Source organism: Hyaloscypha bicolor, assembly GCF_002865645.1.
Source record: "Hyaloscypha bicolor E unplaced genomic scaffold K444scaffold_92, whole genome shotgun sequence".
In the NCBI taxonomy this organism is placed as follows: domain Eukaryota; kingdom Fungi; phylum Ascomycota; class Leotiomycetes; order Helotiales; family Hyaloscyphaceae; genus Hyaloscypha; species Hyaloscypha bicolor.
In genome coordinates, this window is record NW_020194594.1 from 630,120 (window position 1) to 649,260 (window position 19,141).

Here is a 19,141-nt window from a genome sequence, read left to right on the forward strand (position 1 = left end):
ATGAGGCTTCCTTTTCCTCGCGACTTACGAGTCTCGAAGTTTACTTTTTACTTTTACTTACTCGCCCTCCTTATTCCCTCTCTCTCTCTTCCCCAACCTAATGTCACACGAGCATTTTAGAGTCAGGGATAATAAGTAGGAAGAATGGTCCATTGTGATTGCAGCAAGCCCCTTTTATAGAGAAATTAGGGGGCCGGTAGTTAAGGGGGGTTAGACAAGGGTGTGAGACAGGAACCTGAGGCATGAATCCGCTCAACACCTAATACCCCCTCTTTTCTACCCCCTATACTTATATATATAAGAATTCAAGAGAGAGATTGAATGTTTTAAATAGTAGTAGAGGCTTGGGGAGAGGGAGAGGGGGTGGGGGTGTGGTATATGGATGTAGGCGAATTTTGGTAGGGTGAAACATGCAAGCACGCTTTGTGTGACGGCTGGCGTAAGGGCATGATCTGCCAACGACAGGATATCGGAAACAGGCACAAAACGAAGCTAAGCCCGAATTGCTTGGGCGGAACAATACTAAAGGTCGAGGCATCCTCCCTACTTTGTTCTACAGCTTAGTATTTTCCAATACATGAGATTCTTTGAACTTTGAGCCTTCGACCATTGCATTGATCCCGCCGTTACACTTTACGTTTTGCGTTTTGCTTTAGGTTTCTCGCTTGGTCATCGGATCCTTCTGGCTTTCCGCAGATGAGATGAGGCTGACATAATTGGTCCTTAAACCGACACGTCGGCCGAAATCCTCTTGCGCCGTTGACGTCGTTGAACCAATCAACAACCTTGCAAGGTTTGATACTAACTCAACCAGTGGTCATCGAGTCAGCTTCCTCATCTTTGGTGTTTATTATTATGCTCATCTATCCCATCGGCACTCGACATCTATCCCATCACCACTCGACATCTAGCTTGTCACCGCCGTCGGTGACAATCGATTGAAGATGTTGCAAACTATCGCCACTGTTGTTGTGGTGATCGTCACTCCATTGCTCCTGCTTATTTGGTGGAAGACGCCATCGTATACGGCTGACGAGCCGGCTCCGGTCCCATATACCATCCCAGTCCTAGGAAACGCGCTGGGGTTCACAACTTATCATCGAAAGTTCATGGACGAATCGAGGTAGGCTTTCTCATCAGTCCCTATGTGCTATGGCTCCTAAAATGATGCACAGCGCCTCGAGAAACGGCCAGCCTTTCTCTATACTGGTCGCAGGTCGCAAGCACTATGTATTCAACAACCTTGCCGATATTGTGACTATCCACAAGACGAAAACCCTCGACATCAAGAACTTCATAAAAATGATCATGAGTAATCTTTTCGGAATGTCTGAGAAGGAAGCCATTAAATTTGTATCCATCAAGCCAGTCATCCACGAGCTCAATACAAAGTACCTCCTCACAGCCAAGAACAATGTTGTTGAAGCTTCAAGATATTTCACTCTTTTGGACGAGGTGTTCAATGTTCTAGACAAGGATATCAAGGACAGCGCAACGAAATCGGTGACCAAGGATGGTTTTGTGTTTGTCGTCGACACCCAAGGAATCGCCTCCGTCCAAGCGTATTTTGGCCAGTCTCTGCTCGATCTCAATCCTAAAATGCTTACAGATCTAACTGTGTTTGCCGGAGAGGGTTTTTGGCCCCTGCTATCTGGCGCCCCAGCCCCTGGCCTCCTCTTTCCACGGCCGTTCACCGCTCGTGAGCGGGCAGTGCGGAATATTGAACATTGGATCAAGATGGTGGAGAAGGATGAAAGCTTGACTTCTCCGTTCATAGCCGCTCGTATGAATGTTCTAAAGGATCAAGGCATGGAAGAGACTGTTATTGCAAGAGAACTTTTCAGTATGCTCTTCGGGTGAGAACAGCAATCATGCCTCACCGCTCAGCTCATTGATAATCTATAGTTCCAACGCGAATTCGATTCCTACCGCCTACCTGGCCCTTCTCCGTTTCCTATACTCCCCCAGTCTCGTTGAAGACATACGCCAGGAGTTACAAGATGCTGGATACGGATCTCTCTCACCAGCAGAATATGTCTCGCTCTTCCCTCTCGGCCTACCGCTCCTACGCTCAGCGTTCTGGGAAGCAATCCGCATGGGTTCTGTATCGAACACCATTCGAGAGGTTCTCGAACCCACGGAGCTAGTAAGTGGCGATCGCACCTTCAAGCTTAAGAAAGGCGGTATCGTCACATGTCCCCCGTGCTTGGTGCACATGAATCCTTCATTGCATCCAGAACCCCATGTCTTCAAGCCTCGCCGGTTTTTGCCTAAGGAGCTCGGTGGAGATGGCGAGAACCATACCAAGACACTCAAGCCATTTGGTGGCGGGAATAGCTATTGTCCTGGACGTGTGTTTGCGGAGAAGCAGGTTATGGGCTTTCTGGCAGAGATCTGCTGGCGATATGAGATCACAATCCTGGACAAGGACAGATTCGTGATTCCGGACAACGCGGACTTCCACTATGCAGTCAAGTGTCCGAGGGCTCTGTTTGAGCTGAGATTGAGAGATTGAAATGTTTCTGGCGGCGCTTTCTGAAGAGATACCGAGTCAAGAGTTGAAATTCGACGTCAAAATAGACGCACGGTCGATTATGGGTGGTAAAAAATAATATCATGGATTGCGATAGTATACCAAACAACCCATACACTATTGAGTACACAACCAGCAGTTCGTAGTTACAACCTTGGCAACAGTCCAATCCATAGCAATTAGATAATAAATTCGTGATGATATATTAGTGGCTGTACCTCCACAACTCCTTGGTTGAATCCAGGCTCAATTTTCCAACACGATCCTCCTGCTTCACCACGCGAGTAACAACAATTGCCTTGTTACTATCTGAGCCTGGCGAAAGGTTTCCAAGTTGATATTCAGGAATGCGCTCGAAGTTTTCAATGTCGAGTTGGTTATGCGGCTGGTGCCTGTCTGTGCTATAAAGCTGAGGTGCAGTCGCGACTCGGGTCTCGAACCCGCCCTTAGGGAAGAGCTTCGTAAATAATGGTCGGAGAGTTGGAAGGCATGCACAGATAACGCCGACACTATAGGCAGCGTGAGTTTTTGGGTTTTAGAAATGGTGCCGAGGTAGACTCACCTAGTTTCGACGGAGCTCCATACATACGTGTCAACTAAGCTGTACGTTACATCCGTCATTTTCAGCGTGGCTAGGAAGAACAGCCTGATGATGCCGATGATGCAAATACTGTGAGGTTGTCAATGCGGAGCTTTTCAAAATAGACTGCTCAAATATCAAAATGCAGGCTTACAATCCGCCAAGCAAGAACATGAAGGACACAACAATCTTTTTCTGAACAGACATCTTCAACGGCCAAACCTTCCTGATCGGCAGAGTCAAAATGGCGACATCGATTATAACGTGTGCTGCTGAGTTGGCGATAAAGAAGGCAGTCGTGTTAATACATTTCTTTTCCGTGACTGTGATATCCCAAAAAGCTCTCATAGGCCTGCAAGATAGAATCCCAACCAGAGCCGTCTCTAGTCCCCAAGCAACGCTTACCGCTCCAATAATCTTTGTTGCCAAGTCGATTCCCGGAGTCGGGAAAAGCGAGCGGTATAGCAGCAAGATGGAGATTTTGATGACTACTATCGCGATGGCGTAGAGAATACAGCCCACGTAGAGGGATATCAGAAGACGTTCTATCTGTTCGGGGGGAACTTCTGTTATGTGACGACCCAATCCGAGTCGGGGACCTGCATCAAATAGTTAGCTTCATAGTATTACGATCAAGAGAGTCAGAATTCAATGCCCACTGTACAGAACCATCGCAGTTACTGATGCTGAGAATATAAGTCCAGCAATGATAGTGAAGTCTGAAGAGGTCCTGCTTTGCCTAATTAGACGTCTGCTATATGTTCGAGCAGCGACGGCTAGGACGGCAAGCACAAAAATCGGCAAAATAATTGGGGCGATGGATGGACCGCGGTTGTGGGTGCAGTTAACCCCGGCTGGACATTTTGATACCATGGCAGGCAAGTATGTACGTTGATGCTGAACCAATTTCTTGGCAACTGTAACTGTAAAAATCGCTTGAGTTCAGCCCTTCACGATTGAGGAATGCCAGAAGACCCATAAACGAAGGATGGACAGGACCGGGGCTACAAGTACGTTGTGTAAAGTTACTAAAGTTGATAGAAGCTAGTCAACCCCAGTTTCATAGGGCACTGGTACCGCAGCATCCGCTCTCGTGGAAGCCAGGACACGGGACAGGAGGTCACTGGTGATGCGGGGAAGTTCGGGAATCATGCCAGGGGCTTGCCTTCAACCCAGGTCATTGGGCCACAAAAAGTCGCGGGATTTTAGGGCTTCCGGGAGAGCCCGTATTTACGAATTCCCCAACTTTCTGGCCTGGTAGCGGGACGGGATCGCTGCCAGGGCAGCATTAACAATATTCTTTATGAAACACTTCACGTTGGGGCTTTACTGTAATAGGAAGTACACCCGATTGATAATCCAATAAGGAGTCGTTTCTTTTTGCATAGGGTGCAGTTCCACACTCTGGAGTCTCAAATGACCTCCGCCACAACGTGGCAGACATGTGCAAGCTGCAGCATCACCATTCCCAAACCATCAATGGCGTTACCCAGACCACCAAAAACTCCCAGATCTGCAAGTAGAAAGATAGAAGCCCTCGATAGGGGGTCAGGGAGGGTCTCGAAAGTGTCGGCGAGTGAGGATGCTCATCTGTTGATTGACGTCCTGCGTAGACAAGCTGGTAAGGTGACTTGTTGCACATGAGGGGGAAGCTGTGGGGAAAGAGAGAAAGGGGCAAAACCTTTACCTAAAATTGACCTAGAGATTAGGCTGGATTGAATCAGGCACGACTCTGGCCGTACTGGCTCCCTTTTCAAATCTCAAAACGAGGCTTCCCATATTATTCGAGCACCAATTTTCCAGGAGATTACAACTTTGATGTTGAAGTACAACTAGATGTTGATATCCTAATGCACTAGCTTTGCTCCGTAATGGTTTCGGTTTCATAAAGTCATAGGTTCAAAGTTGATTCCTTATCTCCAGCAACTTAGCGAAGTAACATAGCTACAGTATCAGAGAGAGAATAGTTCAGAAAGTGCATGTTTGTCTTAGACGTAAGCTATTGGTATTCTCACCAATGACTTAGTTGGACAATACGGGAAGAGTGCTCCTTTTTGACGTCTTTGACCACTGCTTGTAATCTCCACGGCTTCAAAGACAAAACTAGAAGAAGATTTGCCCTCTAGAATACCTGTACCTCTTCGAGCCTATTACAATGTCATGCTAGTATAGTTTTAATTACGTATCCGTCACAATAAGGACTAAATCCTGTTGATTTACTAACAGGAGTCTGAGCTGCAATTGCTACAAGTGACTTGAGGGCCGGTTTGGAACGAACGCACGTCTTTTGATTGCCAGTAAATATTTTATTACTAGCTTTTAATACTCGACATTCAAAGCTAGTATTCGGGTAAGTTAGAAATGTTTGGCGAGATTTAGATACTTGATAATTATTACAATTACGGAGGGTTTAGAGTAATCTCTGGTAATCTTAATCTTAAAACACACTTTTTCTTTAGTAATTACTTCCTCTAATTATAGAGTATCACGACCTAATATTTGGTCTCATTAAAAAACGAAAGTACTTAATTTATTAATTAATTTATTATAGCTTAATTACTAAAGAAGCGCGGTACTTATATAATGATTCAATCGTAGATAAGGCGTAACCCCTTAAGGAGGCCTATAAAAGTAGCTAAAGGGTGGCTAAAGTGAGTAACGAACACTCAGAATTCTTAGAACTACCTCAAGCTGGTAGCCTGAAGATACAGTGATTTGTATAGGAGCATTTGCTAAGTATCGGACCTCAACCTACACCCAAATGATTCCTCACTTCCTCCGCGCTGGGCTTGGCACATCTCTTTAGATCTCCTCTACTCCAGAGGCGGATTTCACGATTCTCCATCATATTTGCAAGATTTTCGATGGCCAACAGACCAGCGCAGGATTCGTCGGATGGACCGCGCCTGTCGCGCCGTGTGGTGTCATTATCGTCAGAACCGAAAGAGGTCTGCGATATATCCTACAACTATATGATTGGCAATCAGAAAGCTAGATAAATCATGAATATCTCTCCATTCTGTCATACTCTTCTATTTCAATTGATTTTGTACTGTGCAACTATTCACAACCCCACCACCCCTCACCACCAACCCTTCACTTCATCACTATCTCAGGTCCCCCTCCTTCGAACACGCACATTCGGCCCCGTCTTCTGACTCGTGAAATGATCCACCGTCTTCAAATCCCCGGCCCCATCCTCACCAACCCCATCCCCGACATGCTCAAACTCAAACAAGAACAACAACCTCGCCAGCGTCAACCTCATCTCCATAAGCGCCATGCCCTTCCCGATACAACCCCTCGGGCCAATGGAGAAGGGACAAAATGCCTTTCTTGCGAACTCCACCTCCTCCTTCGTGACTCTCCATTCCACCGGTTCGGAAGGGAGAGGAATGGCGGAATCCTCAATCCACCGTTCAGGGATAAATGTATTGGGGGAAGGGAAATAGGAGGGATGTCTCTGGATCGAGTAGCACGGTGTTCCGACTTCTGTCCCCTCGGGCAAGAACACACCGTCGACTTCTGCGCCTCCTTGTGTCACGGTTCTCGGTAGCGCGCCTGGCACCGCAGGCGCAAGACGCATCGCTTCGTCGATACAGCATTTCAGATAGCTCAACTCGTTCAGTTTCGCCCCACTCACAATCTCCTCCACATCGCTAAAATGCTCTCTCACTTCTCTGGTCACTTTCTCCAGCGCCGCCCGATTCCGTACCAGGTAAAAGATAGTAGCTGTCAATTCCGTAGAAGTGGTGTCTGAGCCAGCGATCATCAACACATTCGCTTCACCCCATAATTCGGGGGTTGAGAGGCCCGAGCCGGACTCCGGGTCCTTGGCGTTGAGCAGGTAGTGGAAGAAATCCTTCTTTGCTTCGTGGCCGAGGTCAGAGCGGGCTTTGGCGCGGGCCGTGGCTTCGATGCGGGAGTTCATTATGAAGGACCATCTGTCGCGGGTGAGGCGGCGGATGAAGAGCTGGTCGAGATGCCAGGTGTCGAGGGGGAGCCAGAGACCGCACTACCGGAGTTTAGTCAATGATTTTATCTCCCGTTTGTGGGTTGGGGAGCAAGGAACTTACAACATAATGCCGAAACGCAGCTCGATCGACAAGCCCGATTACGCCTCGGCGGGCCCCGTCGACGAGCATATCATAACTCTTCCCAAAGCAGAGCTCGCCCATAACATCATAACTCAAATAACTGAACCAATTCGCCATATTCCAGCTCCCTCCTTTCCCCCCCTTCCCATCCTCACCCTTCCCTCCCAGAATTGAACAAAGCTGCCTAACGTGCAAAAGCATAACTTCCTCCATCCCCTTCAGAGCATTGTCACTGAACGCCTGACTCAACACCCTCCTCTTCCGTCCATGAACCCCCTTATCAATAGCATTGTGCGTATTCCAGACTCCCTTGATCGCCGGAAACGCGCTGTAAAAGTCCGATTTGCGGATCTTCTTGCCGTGGCCGTAGATGTCGTGGAGCCCGGTGACAGTGTTTACGCTGATGAAGTTTGGCGCGATGCGTACGTGGGCGCCGTATTTTTGGTGCAGGGTGTGCAGCCAGACGTGTCGGTCTCCAGCAAGGCCGTGGTAGAGTTGTGGGAAGGGGGAGAGTGCGCAGAGGGTGGGACCGGGGAAGGACCGCAGGGGAGAGAGGAGGGCGTTGTAGATTGTGATTGCTGCTAGGATCTGGTGGATGTTAGTGGGGTTTTGGAGAGGGAGGGGAACGGTTACACTGACGACGACTCCTATCACGAGGATTGGGAGCGCCTGGAGGGAGACGTGGTCGAGGAGTGGTTGGAGGAGCATGGCCAGTTGTATCCGGTGGTTTCCGAGGAGTGTGCCTGCCTTTCCAGCCCCTCAGGAAAAGAAACGTGAGGATAAGTTGTATGAAATGATTTCTGAATCGAGGGTCTTAAATGGTTCTCGTAACGGAAGCTGACCGCTAACAGTTTGGTAGGCTATCTACTTCAAGAGCTTGAGTAGTGTGCTACCGTAATTAGGCATTTGAGGTTACTCGGCTATGCGCGGCATAACCTTAAACCTCAGTCAGATTCGTGTTGCGCTGTGCGCTACAGAAACAATACTGGTTTTAGAAGGTGGAGATGGTGGGTAAGCCAGCGATTAGTGATGGGCGTTGAATTGGTGGATGAGGAGGGGTTGACTGGGGAGGGGGAGGGAGATGGTGCGAAATGGATGCGGTATTGAGAGAATGACGAGGGGAAGGGTTTGACAAACTTAGGGAAAAGAGGATATATAACGCGAGGAAAAGGCACCAGAGCCACACGATTAAGAGCTGTATGAAGCTGGCTGAAATGCTTCGAGCTGCATTCCAATGGAAAGAATGCAGTGAGACTGTGAGCCGCTCGCTGATGACGCGTTTGTCGGCCGCCCTGGAAAGAAATCCACTTGAACTTCAATTGAGCCAGCACGATGACGAAAATTAATATATCCTCTACAGATATTCAATTGTCGAAGTCGATTTCTGGATACAATTCTCCATGATATTTTGAGTAGACGACAATGTGAAGAACAATGGACGTCAAAGACGAAGTTTTGTGCTTCCTCGCTTAGCGCATCCCTGTCAATTCCATCATAAAGCATCAACAGCAACGCGCAACATCAACAACCTCATCTTCCTCCAACCACAACCACAGCCTCGTCGCAACCCTCTTTCCACACAAGCAACACGTGCGCATCAGCGCCGAACAGCCAAGATGGCGGATTATTCAAAGGAAAAGGTGCCCGATCTGAAGAAGCTCCTACAAGAGCGTGGCCTCGTTATCTCGGGGAATAAGGCAGACCTCATTGCGAGACTGCAGGAGGATGATAGCAAAAAGTCTGGTGGCGGCGCTGGTATTTCCCCTTTCCCTTAAACTTCCAGTTCCTGCAGCCTGCCACCACATCTCCAATCCTCGGCCTCATTCCAAGGCGATTGTTTGCTCACCTCTATGTTCCACAGCAGCAGCAGGCGAAGATGAGATCGACTGGGACGAAGACGACAAGGCCACCACCGAACCCGCAGCAGCGGCCGTCGCAGCAGGCGGCCAAGGCGCCGTGCCAAACCCCACCGCGGTCCCGAACCAAATCGTCGATACCGAGCCCTCTACAACCAGCGACCTGAAAGCCACTCAACCCGCCCCCACATCTGCAGAGCCCGCTACAACTACAACCGCCGAAGGCGAAGCTGCCACCGAAGCGGCACCCGAAGAACCCAAGCCCGATTTCAGCATTGGGTTGAAGGAATCCGATGCCTTAACGGAAGCCGAGAAGCGAGCTGCAAGAGCGAAGAGATTTGGGATTCCCGCGAATGAGGAGGCGAAGAAACTAGCTGAGCGCGCGAAGAAGTTTGGGTTGGCGGATAAGGAGGGTGTTGTCAAGGGGCTGGATAGCGCGTTGCCTGAGCGGAAGGCGAAGAGGGGACGGGAAGGTAGAGAGGGGGCAGAGGGGAGGGCGGCTAAGAGACAGACGCCTGATCGGAGGACGGGCCCGAAACCGAGGGGAAAGGGTGAGGGCGGTAAGGGAGAGGGGAAGAAGGAGGGTGGTGGAGGAGGGGAGGGAAAGGGGCCAAGTCGGAAGATTGCTGATGATCCGGTCGAGAGGGCGAAGATGGAGGCGAGGGCTAAGAAGTTTGGGAAACCTTTGGCCGCATAATGTGACCTCACGAGAAATGGGTTACGGGCGGATTGATAAACGGACTGGCATTTTCAAAAATGGGGACATGGAATTGATTGCACAGAGAGAGATATCAACGCGAGGCAGGGGATTTCTTACGATTGATACTGCGTGCGCTGCGCTGGGAACTTTTAAAAACGGAGATACTGGCAGGTACGGAAGGAGATCAGAGATATCGATCAGATCAGCGGGGCACCTTCCCGGCTCCGTACCGTTGTACACTAGAAAAACAAGAGACAATTTTGAGTTTTATTTGAAAAATGACAGCGCGTAGTAGCGTGAGCGTCTTGGGGCGATCTTGGAGAATTTGTTCCAAAGTGGTGCCGAGCGAAACTCAAAACTTCAAAAGTCGAGACGTACTCCACAACGTGCCAACGTGATATCGCGTTCTTCGCGCTGAAAGGGTTCTGTGCACAAGTGTGCCGAGCTCCCGCGCTCCCGCGCCCCAGTGATGTGAAACAAGAGAGGCCTTTGGACACCTGTGGCTTGATGGAATAATGTTCTGTTGGATACGGACGGCACCTTCCTATCCAATGTGTGAATCCTCTGGTCCTGGCTTACCCCACAACCCTCATGATTGCTCACATTGATAGCGTGAAGAATTTTCTGTGCACGGCACGAGTGTGCTACCTTGATGAAACCAGAAGGTGTGCTGTGGCTTCATGTCTCGGGGAAATTCCAGTTTGATACAGTATCACGTCGTCCCGTGCTACCCCGCAACGCTCAATGCTGTTGCTTGCAGAGATGGAACGTGATTACTCACATGCTGCCATGCCATGCACAACACGATACTGCACGAGGGCCAGCAAGAAATCGTCCTGCAAGTGCAGTGTGATGTGTTCCTGCAATGGCTATCGAGGATTCTGAAACAGCTCCTGTGGGGATTGCATGGTGGCGGTTTGGAAGGCATATCTCTCACCTATCCGCGGTTTCCTGATTCAGGGATGCGGTGCGCAGTGGTTTGGTGTTTGGATATCTGTGCCGTTTGGAGAGTTCAACGTCCAGTATCGTCGCCTTCGTCTGCCGTTTGGCTAGGGGAAGAGCAGTCGCGCGAGACATCCATGGTCGAGGCTTGCGCGGAAGAGCTTGCCCGGTGCACGACGGGTAGGGAAAAGGAGTGGTTCTGGGTGAGGAGTGGCAGGAAAAAGCAAGCCGGAGGTCTGTAAGGAGAATCAGAGAATGTTCTTGGTGTGGATTTGTGGATCTTGGAAGGGGAGGTTTGATGGTTCGGGGGTTGAGCAATGAGGATGCAGAGATGGAGTTTTGCGATCTGAGTGGTTGTCAGAGTTGGCCAATCTGGTGAAGGTGGGGTGTGGATATTTTTGTGTAACCCCTGGAGATCGCCTTTGGGTCTGGGTGCCAAGAAGGAAGAAGTCTACATCCGTCCACGGTCGCTGCGTGGGTCAGAAAGGAAGATACGGTCCTGCAAATAGGGAGCGAGAGGAGGAGATTCGAGAGCTTAATAGGTTGAGAGATAGAGTGCTGACATGAGACAGAGAGAGATGTTGGAGGCCGAAAATGGTTGTTTGTGAGCAAGCCACAGGCAAGCGTGCTTGCATCCTGAAGGCATATCATCCGAACAAAGCTTGGGCTTGCCCGTCGAGGACCACACAGACGTCTCCAACAGGGTGTTTGATCCTGGATCCAGACGATCCACCAGTGTGGATTGTGTGGGAGAGGGGGTTGTGGGACAGGGGGCGCACACCCTTCGCCATCACGTTATTTTTACCGGCTCCGAGAAGCAGAAAAGCCACACACGTGCATGCACCAATGACAATCCGGAGAACCCTGTCCGTCACAGCTGCACCCTGTCCCTCCCTCCGCCGAGTGTTCGAGCCAGACTCGCGTCGATTCTGATATCTGGATGGAAGACAGGACAGGCACGTCGTGATCATCAGCATCATGGCCAAAAACCTCACCGAGAAGGAAAGTTCGCCTGCCACGTCAGAACATCGTCGCATTGATTCCAGGCAGAGCCAGTGTGGCGCCTTCGTAAATGCACAGACTCCGCCACAATCGCGATGATCAGTCCCGACTCCCGAGGATTCACAGACGCAGGAGACGCCGCTCCGCCAGCGCACAGTAGTTGCCCCTCGCTAATGCGCGCTTCAGCTTTGCTGGGAACGTGATCTGAGAGTTTCCTGGAATCCGGGTGCATCTTCGCCAATTGATCGGAGTCAGGTGGCTCGAGGCTGACATCAGGCTCCTCTTCTGCAACCAAGACAAAACAGGTCTCCTTCATGCTCGATCGGAGGAGAGGAGAGGATCGACTTGAGGACTTGTCGAATCTGACGATGTCCGGTGTGCGGCGGCATCGAATGAGAGCGTGCTTCCCAGGCAACTCCTCCCGGCTGTGACGATCCCTGTAGATGTCCATCTTCGCCCTTCAACTCAAATTTGACTTTCCGTTTCGGGCTGCTTTTGCGGATCTAGGGGGATTTTGATAGCAGCTTCAGAGGCCCATTGGCTGGTTTCTCCTTGTGAACTGGTAGGGAGAGACATGAGGTGCCGAATGTGAGTTTGGGGGCGGGTCAGGGGCTGCCTCCTGAAATTGGCGAGCCGCCGGCTGGAAAATCGCCAGATCCATTGGATGAGAAATTTCCGCTCTCGTCCAATGAGCGGGCTGAGAAGTCTAGTGTCGATGCCGGCTATTTTGGAATGACATTTTGAGTGCAGCAGCAGCATCAGCACCAGCATGAGAGGAAGGTCGGAGCATGAGGAATCAACCCCCTCGCCCTCCCGTGGGCGGTTGACGCTGTTGCTTGGCTGGTTTACGGCTCTGCCCGCCGCGGAAGGGTCAGCGCTTTGGGGGGGTCCCAGCGGGAGACCACAGAGACCATGGCCAAGGGCGAGGACCCTGACAAGTGAGCGGCCCGCAGGTGGCCGCGAAGGGATCGCCGGCAAGCAAATGGCCAGCGGGTGTGGGGAGTCAGCAGGTTGTCTTGACGTGAAGGAGGACCACAACTGAAGCAGAGGTACCCAGGTATCGCTGAAAGCTGACGGGCATGAGCGAAGCAGTGGCTTCAATGACATAGTAGCAGGTCCAATGACAGGCACATGATCGTCAGAAGCGCAGTGCCGCAGCAGGCCGCCCACCGCCCAGAGGGGGCCACGGTCTGGTCTCTTAGACAGAGACCAAAATAGAGGCACAGAGGCACAGAGGCACAGAGGCAAAGCGACAAGCGCCATCGCTTCGCTTGGAAGTTGGCAGTGTCGCTCAAGCCGATGCAGGCCCCGCTGGGCGACCAGCCTCCGCCCATTCCCCCCCCTCCCCCCCACTTAGCCGACGAATGGCGACTCGGCGCCTAGCAGCAACCCGCAGACCTTGCCAGCAGGGGTTGGCGGCGATTTGCTGCCCGATGCTGCAGGCTCAACCACCACACAAAAAGTCCGCAAGCGATTCTGCCTCGTCGACCACCCCGCACAGCGAATCCCCTTTCACCGCTCCCACCGCGGGGCCTGCGGTCCCCCTATCGGCCTCAACAGCATGCGGTATTCGTCCTGCGTGCGGAAGCGTTGAGGACCTGCAGGGCGGCGCAGAGCTTGCACGCGTCTCTCCGAGTCTGCAACAGAAGTCTTTGCGTTGCTTTTGCCCCCATCTGATTTCCCCTCCGTTCGCTCTTCCATGTCCCTGTCCTCCCCCAGGCGACCGCCTCGAGGGCCCTCCCTATTGCAACGGTTTCTATTCCCATCTCCCGGCGATTCCAGTGGCACTGATCTCAAACAAGCCTGCTCCCTGGGCATCTGCACGTTACTGCCAGGATCCGGCGGCCGTACGCCACAGGTCCATATGCCAGCCTCGATATCACTCACTCCCATCTGCACCTGCATCCACCGGCCTGCTGGTTGCGGTACTTCTTGCTCTCTCCACCACTGACTCCATATCTGATGCCATCAGCCCTCCCCAGACACTCTTCCTCCCGCCCTCAGCAACGCCCAAGTTTACTCAGAACGAGGCTTGCGTTACTAAAACACGGCGGCGCCTCGCCCACCAGCAAACCAAAGCCTCGTCTTCGTTCGGCACGCACACGGTTACTAGTGCTCGATCGTTGCGACCCTTAAACGCGCCAGGCCCCCCCTTTACATCCTTTACCTCTTGTTGCTTCTGCTGGAACAATAGCTGCTCTTGCTATTGCGTTTTATTTTCTTTTCTCAGTCGCACCGTTTCATTGCCCTGGAGGTGCATTTGTTATTCCAACCCACCCACATATCGGAGGCTTTCGGCACGTGCGAGCACCATACCATATTGCCACACTCAGCCCCCTCTCGTCTCGTCTTCGGCCGCTGGATGTAACCTAGCTACCTTCCCCGGAGCACCTTTTCTTTTTTAGATATCAGTCCTCGCGGACCGGAAAACTTGTGGATAGCAATTGCAAGCGAGCTCTTGGATGTAAGTGCTCCATCCATGTCAACCTACTTTAGCTTCCTCTGACTAACAAAGCTCAGAACTCTTCTTCCATTTAGTACAAAGGCCACATAATTCCAGGGAATGTCGAACATACATCGTCGTCGTATATTATAGCATTAGGAACACAGAACCAAGCACACACCGTTGTGGTAATGAGGAGCTAGGATATAATAATGGCTTCATACAAATCTGGGTTCGACCCACCAACGCGGCCAGCAGAGACAAGTCGGGGTAGGAGACTTGGGCAATATATGACACCAGGTCAGGCGAAGCAGGAACACAGGGAGGCAGACATTGCACATATCTCGGGGCAGATGGAGGGGAGAAGGGTTTATACGCCGGCGAACAGGCAGTTGCAGACGGGATTTCCCAGGCCAAACTTGCGCGATCCGTCACCAAGTGCTAGACCGGAAGTACAAAAGCCCGGAACAGGTTCGAGGTTTGGATTTGGAAGGGCGGCGAGCAAGGCGGTCAGGGCGGATCCCCCGGAGTTGAGGGCGAAGTCGTCCCGGAATGTGCTGAGAAGGAAGCCTTCTTCTATAGCGCAGAATTCAGAGAGTCCTCGGGCTCCCATGGATAGATCCATCTCTTCATCACCAACGAAATGGACCCCGTCGCATGTGGAGAAGAGGCCGAGCATTGATGCTTCACTCCGAGCGGCTGAAGCATACAATGAGATATTCACCAGGACCAGAGCGAGGGCGCCACCTACGAATGAGGCTCCGAGGATCATTCCGGAGCTGGATAGGTATCGATCAATACCAGATCAGAACTGCAGACCTGCCGCCGAGGTACCGCACAAACTGTCAACTCAAGATCTACCCCCACCTACTCCACTATTATCTGGGACTCCTGTCTATTCCGGTAGCAGCAGTCATCACAGGTATAGTGGTTACAGTGGAAGTGGCTACAGTGGCAGTCCATCAACACGCTTCTCTGAGTCTCCCGGTCCCGGCGCTTACAGCAGGGATACGACACCAACATCCATGTCATCCATGTCTCCTGGGATCATAGCTCCCCTGAAGACCCCTTCACGAGTTCGACAAGGCAGTCCAGCCGTGAACAGGCCTCCGGTCACTATGAGAGGACGGTCTGGAAGTAATTCTAATGAGACCGAGGCCCCGGCTGCCGAGCCACATAGTCTCACGCCCTTGCGAGAGTCACTCACTTCGTCATCATCGAACTCGACTGTGAAGGGGGAGAAGGGGGATGGAAATACGAAAGAGAAGAAGAAAAAGAAGAGGCTTTCGCCGTTGCCACCTAGTCCGCCACCGCGGAAATCGTCACAGAAGTTCAAGAAGAATCGCCCTGAGGAGCAGGAGTCGCCTTCCAAGCCATCACAAGCACCAGCACAGCTGGTCATGACTTCTCCTGAACTGTCATCGCCGGCAAAGCCAAGACCGGTGCCTTCGCATACCCGTCAAAAGAGCAACCCTCCGGTGCGACCCAGCAGAGAAGGAGCCCCTGATCTGCAATCACAGTTGCAGCACACCATGACTCCAATCATCCAGAGCAATCTTGCCGGCATCAGCTTCTCAGATCGAAGACGCAGTGCGCTGCCTGGGGTCACTGTTAGTTCTCCATTGCAAACTCAACTTCCATCACCAGCATCTCGTCGTCCTTCAAACGGCTCACCAAGCCCTGCCATAGCCTCACCAAGAGAAGGGACACCTGCGCCTTCTGGTCTGGGTCTCATTCCAGACTTGAGGCCTCCGAGCAAGTCTGCCTCTTCTACTGGTACTCGAACCCCGAGTCCGAGTGTTGCGAACAGCAGACCGCGTTTCGGACTATTCGGACGAAGGACAAAGACCGCTCCTGGGGTTCCGACAGTTGAAAAGACGGTGAGAAAAGGACCGGCAGCTGGGACTGGACATGAAGGATATGGCAGATATGCTGTCCGGGGTCGAAGTAGCAGTGCTGGCGGTCTGGGTCGAGGTCGAGACCGCAGCATGAGCGGCGCCAGCTCATCTCAAGAAAGCGTCGCGATACATGATCCCTTCCTGCTCGAGCGAATGAGCCCCGTCATCATCGCCGGCGGAGGAGACATCATCGAGAACCGAAATGCGTCTTCGGAGTTAAGCCGCTCGGAGAGTAACACGAGCATCTCATTGGCCGGGACCTCACACCCATCGTCCAATAAGTCCAGCCTCAGCCACGAGGCGGCCCGTACCACTCTCTGGCCGTCCGCGCTTCCCCGGGATGCTGCCAAACGGCAATCTGCCATCGCTCTACCAAAAGGTCGTCGACCTTCTGATAGCAGCGATGATGGAATCGGGAAGAACTCTTTAGCTTTCCGGCGGTCGATGCAGCGATTGAACAATTCTGCAAGTGCGCTGCATCTCCCGCGCCCGCTGAACATCTCCAAGATCACCGGCCCGGGATCGATGACTAGCTTGGACGCGAGTATCATGTCTGATGAGTCGCAGGTTGACATGCAAGTTGAGGTTGGCAGAGGTCGCAAAGGAGTCATCACCAAGCCCAAGAAGCTGGAGAAACGTCCCAAGTCGCCGAGGAAGTGGAACTTCTTCCACCGGTCGCAACCCAAGACGGAGACACCAGCTCCAATGCAAGTCACGGTGGGCAAACTCGCTGCCAAGCCCATACCGCATTATGCTATGCTGGACTCTTCGGATGAGCAGCAGGATCCGCTGGGCATTCCGGACTTGGAGGATATCCTCCGTGACGCCGATGTCATTTCCCTGTCGAACGAGGAGCTGGACTTGCTGCAGTTTGGTGAGACACGGGAGGAGGCGAAGGAAATGCCAGAGGTAGAGTCAGTGCCGGAGGAGAAGCCTCCAGTCATCTTCACCACACCGGAACCAACGACTCCAGAACCACCAAAGACAGACCTCCATCTCGTCAAAGAGACAGCACCAACTCGCCCCAGTCGACTGCCACAAGTTGGAAGGATACCCAAGGTTATCTCCGCTCGACCAGAAACAACATCACCAAAATCTTTCTCCCGACCCTTCGCACGCCTCAGCACCATACAACCTGTCCAAGTCCAGCTCACAACAATCGATAGAGACTCCGTCGCCGTTGGCCCCAGCCCCGAGAAACCATCAACTCCCGAACCCCTCCTTGTCGTGCGCAAAGACGACCGACAAAGCTCCGCGGACTCCAAGACCGACAGCACGGCTGCCAGTCACAAGGACTTCCTTGCCTTCTCACCACGCAAAAACTCTGAAGCTACAACAAGCTCTTCTGGCGGATTGAGTTTCGCAGGCACTACAGCTGTGATACCCGAGCCGGACGCTGCGCTTGTGGAAGATGAAGTGTGGAATGAATATGATGACCTGATTGAAACCCCCAACAATGACAACGATGACACGATCAAAGTTCCCACCTCCGCAACATCCTCGCACGGTGTACCATTCCAATACGAGAGCTACGAGTCTCGCAGGATACGGAAGAGCAAGATCCAGCCTCCCAAGGAATCGCCTACTGTGACAAAGTTCCCCTCCATCAAGGAGCAGGCCGTCGAAAGACGTTCGGCGATGTCCACTTCCAGTACCTATAGCGCGGACATGAATGCTAGGATGAAAGATCTGCTTACTACGGTCCCGTCTCCTACTACACCGATGAGCTTCACGGAATTCTTCTCCGGGTATGGAGATCGCAATACCTCAACCCCGGGCTCATCAGCTCGCAAACCTCATCAGCGTACATCCAGCAGCAACTCTCCCAAGCCTCACCGCGATTCCGATGGTTCAAACAAGTCCAGCCACTCGCGCTCGCTATCTGCAAACGCGATGCTCTCTATCCCAGAACAGGAAATGGAAAGAAGAGAGGAGTCGCCGATCAGCCAGGTTAATCTGAGGGTGGGGAGTATGACGGTTAGTAAGTGGTTGACATTCGGACACGTGCTGTTCAGTCCTGCAAAGGAGGAGATCATCGCTTCCTCCCCTTCTTCCTCCAAGACGCACTCGATTCTTGTTATCGACGGCCTTGGAAATGGTAAGCCCCTCTGCTCCAAACTTTCTGAAGAGAAATGGAAGCTAACGTAAACAGACGACTGGTCCTTCTACGCCTCCGAAACCTACCCCAACAGCACATTCTACAACCTCTCATCAACCCGCCCCATCTCCCCTTCCTCTCAACCTTCGCACCCCTCAATCCAAACTCCACCAAATCATCGCCAAGTACACTACCCATCACCCTCGCAAAAATTCCCCTTCCCAAGCTCCACCTTCTCACTCGTGGTTTTCCGCTTCCCACCAGCAATGTCGCTTTCGCATTACGGCAATATCGTGAGTGAAAGCAAGCGGGTCCTCAAACCAGGCGGATTCCTCGAGATGGCGATCCTGGACGTCGATATGCTGAACATGGGCAACCGCGGTCGGCGCGCAGTCCGCGGTCTCAAACTCCGCCTGCAGCAGACGGACCCGGGACTCGTGATCGGATCTGCATCGGATGTTATTTTGAAGACGGTGGGGAAGAGGGGGTTCACGAGCGTGAAGAGCTGTAATGTGGGCGTGCCTGTTGCGTCAGCGATTCCTAGCCCCGCGGAACGAGCTGCGAAGGCTGCGCATCGGGGTAAGGAGTCTCAGGAACTCAGTCTCACGGATCTGCTGAGGAGTTCGAGCAATGCGAGTGACAAGATCGATGCGAAGGAGGTAGATGACAATATCACGAAGATGGTTGCGAAAGTGGGGAGGTTTTGGTACACGCGGTGTTATGAGGGGGTGGGGGGTGGGAAGGAGAGTATATTTGAAGACCAGGCGCTGTTGCAGGAGTGCGAGGGGTGGAACTCGAGCTTCAAACTCGTGGTGGCGTACGCCCAAAAGCCCGTCCAAGGGAGGAGACGGACGAACAGTGTATAAGGAGGGCGATGCGGAGCCCACGGGACGCGGCACTCTTATTCATTTCATGCGGAGCCAACAGGACGCGGCATCATTCAACAGGAGCACGTGAGCGAAGACGGAGGCGCAAGCCTGGAGGTCAACCTT

General features: G+C 52.2%; 7 protein-coding genes across 7 annotated transcripts; 3 read left to right on the plus strand and 4 right to left on the minus strand.

The window, feature by feature from the left end:
* The first annotated feature begins 706 nt into the window (after positions 1-706).
* On the plus strand, positions 707-2,705 carry K444DRAFT_614239 (cytochrome P450). Its single transcript, XM_024880505.1, has 3 exons — positions 707-1,123; positions 1,176-1,856; positions 1,906-2,705. The coding sequence occupies exons 1-3, from the start codon at positions 945-947 to the stop codon at positions 2,513-2,515; spliced, it is 1,470 nt and encodes a 489-aa protein (XP_024735381.1). The 5' UTR covers positions 707-944; the 3' UTR covers positions 2,516-2,705.
* Positions 2,706-2,738: 33 nt separating this feature from the next.
* K444DRAFT_591783 (uncharacterized protein) lies at positions 2,739-3,986 on the minus strand (the record flags this gene model as incomplete). Its single annotated transcript, XM_024878208.1, has 4 exons — positions 2,739-3,042; positions 3,096-3,203; positions 3,268-3,712; positions 3,773-3,986. The coding sequence occupies 4 exons, from the start codon at positions 3,984-3,986 to the stop codon at positions 2,739-2,741; spliced, it is 1,071 nt and encodes a 356-aa protein (XP_024735382.1).
* Positions 3,987-6,225: 2,239 nt separating this feature from the next.
* On the minus strand, positions 6,226-7,918 carry K444DRAFT_532185 (cytochrome P450 monooxygenase; the record flags this gene model as incomplete). Its single annotated transcript, XM_024875062.1, has 3 exons — positions 6,226-7,128; positions 7,190-7,798; positions 7,853-7,918. 3 exons carry the CDS (start codon positions 7,916-7,918, stop codon positions 6,226-6,228), a joined length of 1,578 nt encoding a protein of 525 aa, XP_024735383.1.
* Positions 7,919-8,808: 890 nt separating this feature from the next.
* K444DRAFT_532028 (uncharacterized protein) lies at positions 8,809-9,763 on the plus strand (the record flags this gene model as incomplete). Its single annotated transcript, XM_024875047.1, has 2 exons — positions 8,809-8,965; positions 9,078-9,763. Coding segments are annotated over 2 exons (843 nt in total), but the record flags the coding sequence as incomplete, so codon positions are not given.
* A 1,592-nt stretch (positions 9,764-11,355) lies between these two features.
* K444DRAFT_664534 (uncharacterized protein) lies at positions 11,356-12,161 on the minus strand (the record flags this gene model as incomplete). Its single annotated transcript, XM_024886973.1, has 2 exons — positions 11,356-11,644; positions 11,704-12,161. The coding sequence occupies 2 exons, from the start codon at positions 12,159-12,161 to the stop codon at positions 11,356-11,358; spliced, it is 747 nt and encodes a 248-aa protein (XP_024735385.1).
* On the minus strand, positions 11,760-12,932 carry K444DRAFT_433179 (uncharacterized protein). Its single transcript, XM_024872789.1, has one exon. The coding sequence runs from the start codon at positions 12,815-12,817 to the stop codon at positions 12,176-12,178; it is 642 nt and encodes a 213-aa protein (XP_024735386.1). The 5' UTR covers positions 12,818-12,932; the 3' UTR covers positions 11,760-12,175.
* A 1,574-nt stretch (positions 12,933-14,506) lies between these two features.
* K444DRAFT_531996 (uncharacterized protein) lies at positions 14,507-19,015 on the plus strand (the record flags this gene model as incomplete). Its single annotated transcript, XM_024875042.1, has 2 exons — positions 14,507-18,149; positions 18,204-19,015. 2 exons carry the CDS (start codon positions 14,507-14,509, stop codon positions 19,013-19,015), a joined length of 4,455 nt encoding a protein of 1,484 aa, XP_024735387.1.
* Positions 19,016-19,141: the final 126 nt, after the last annotated feature.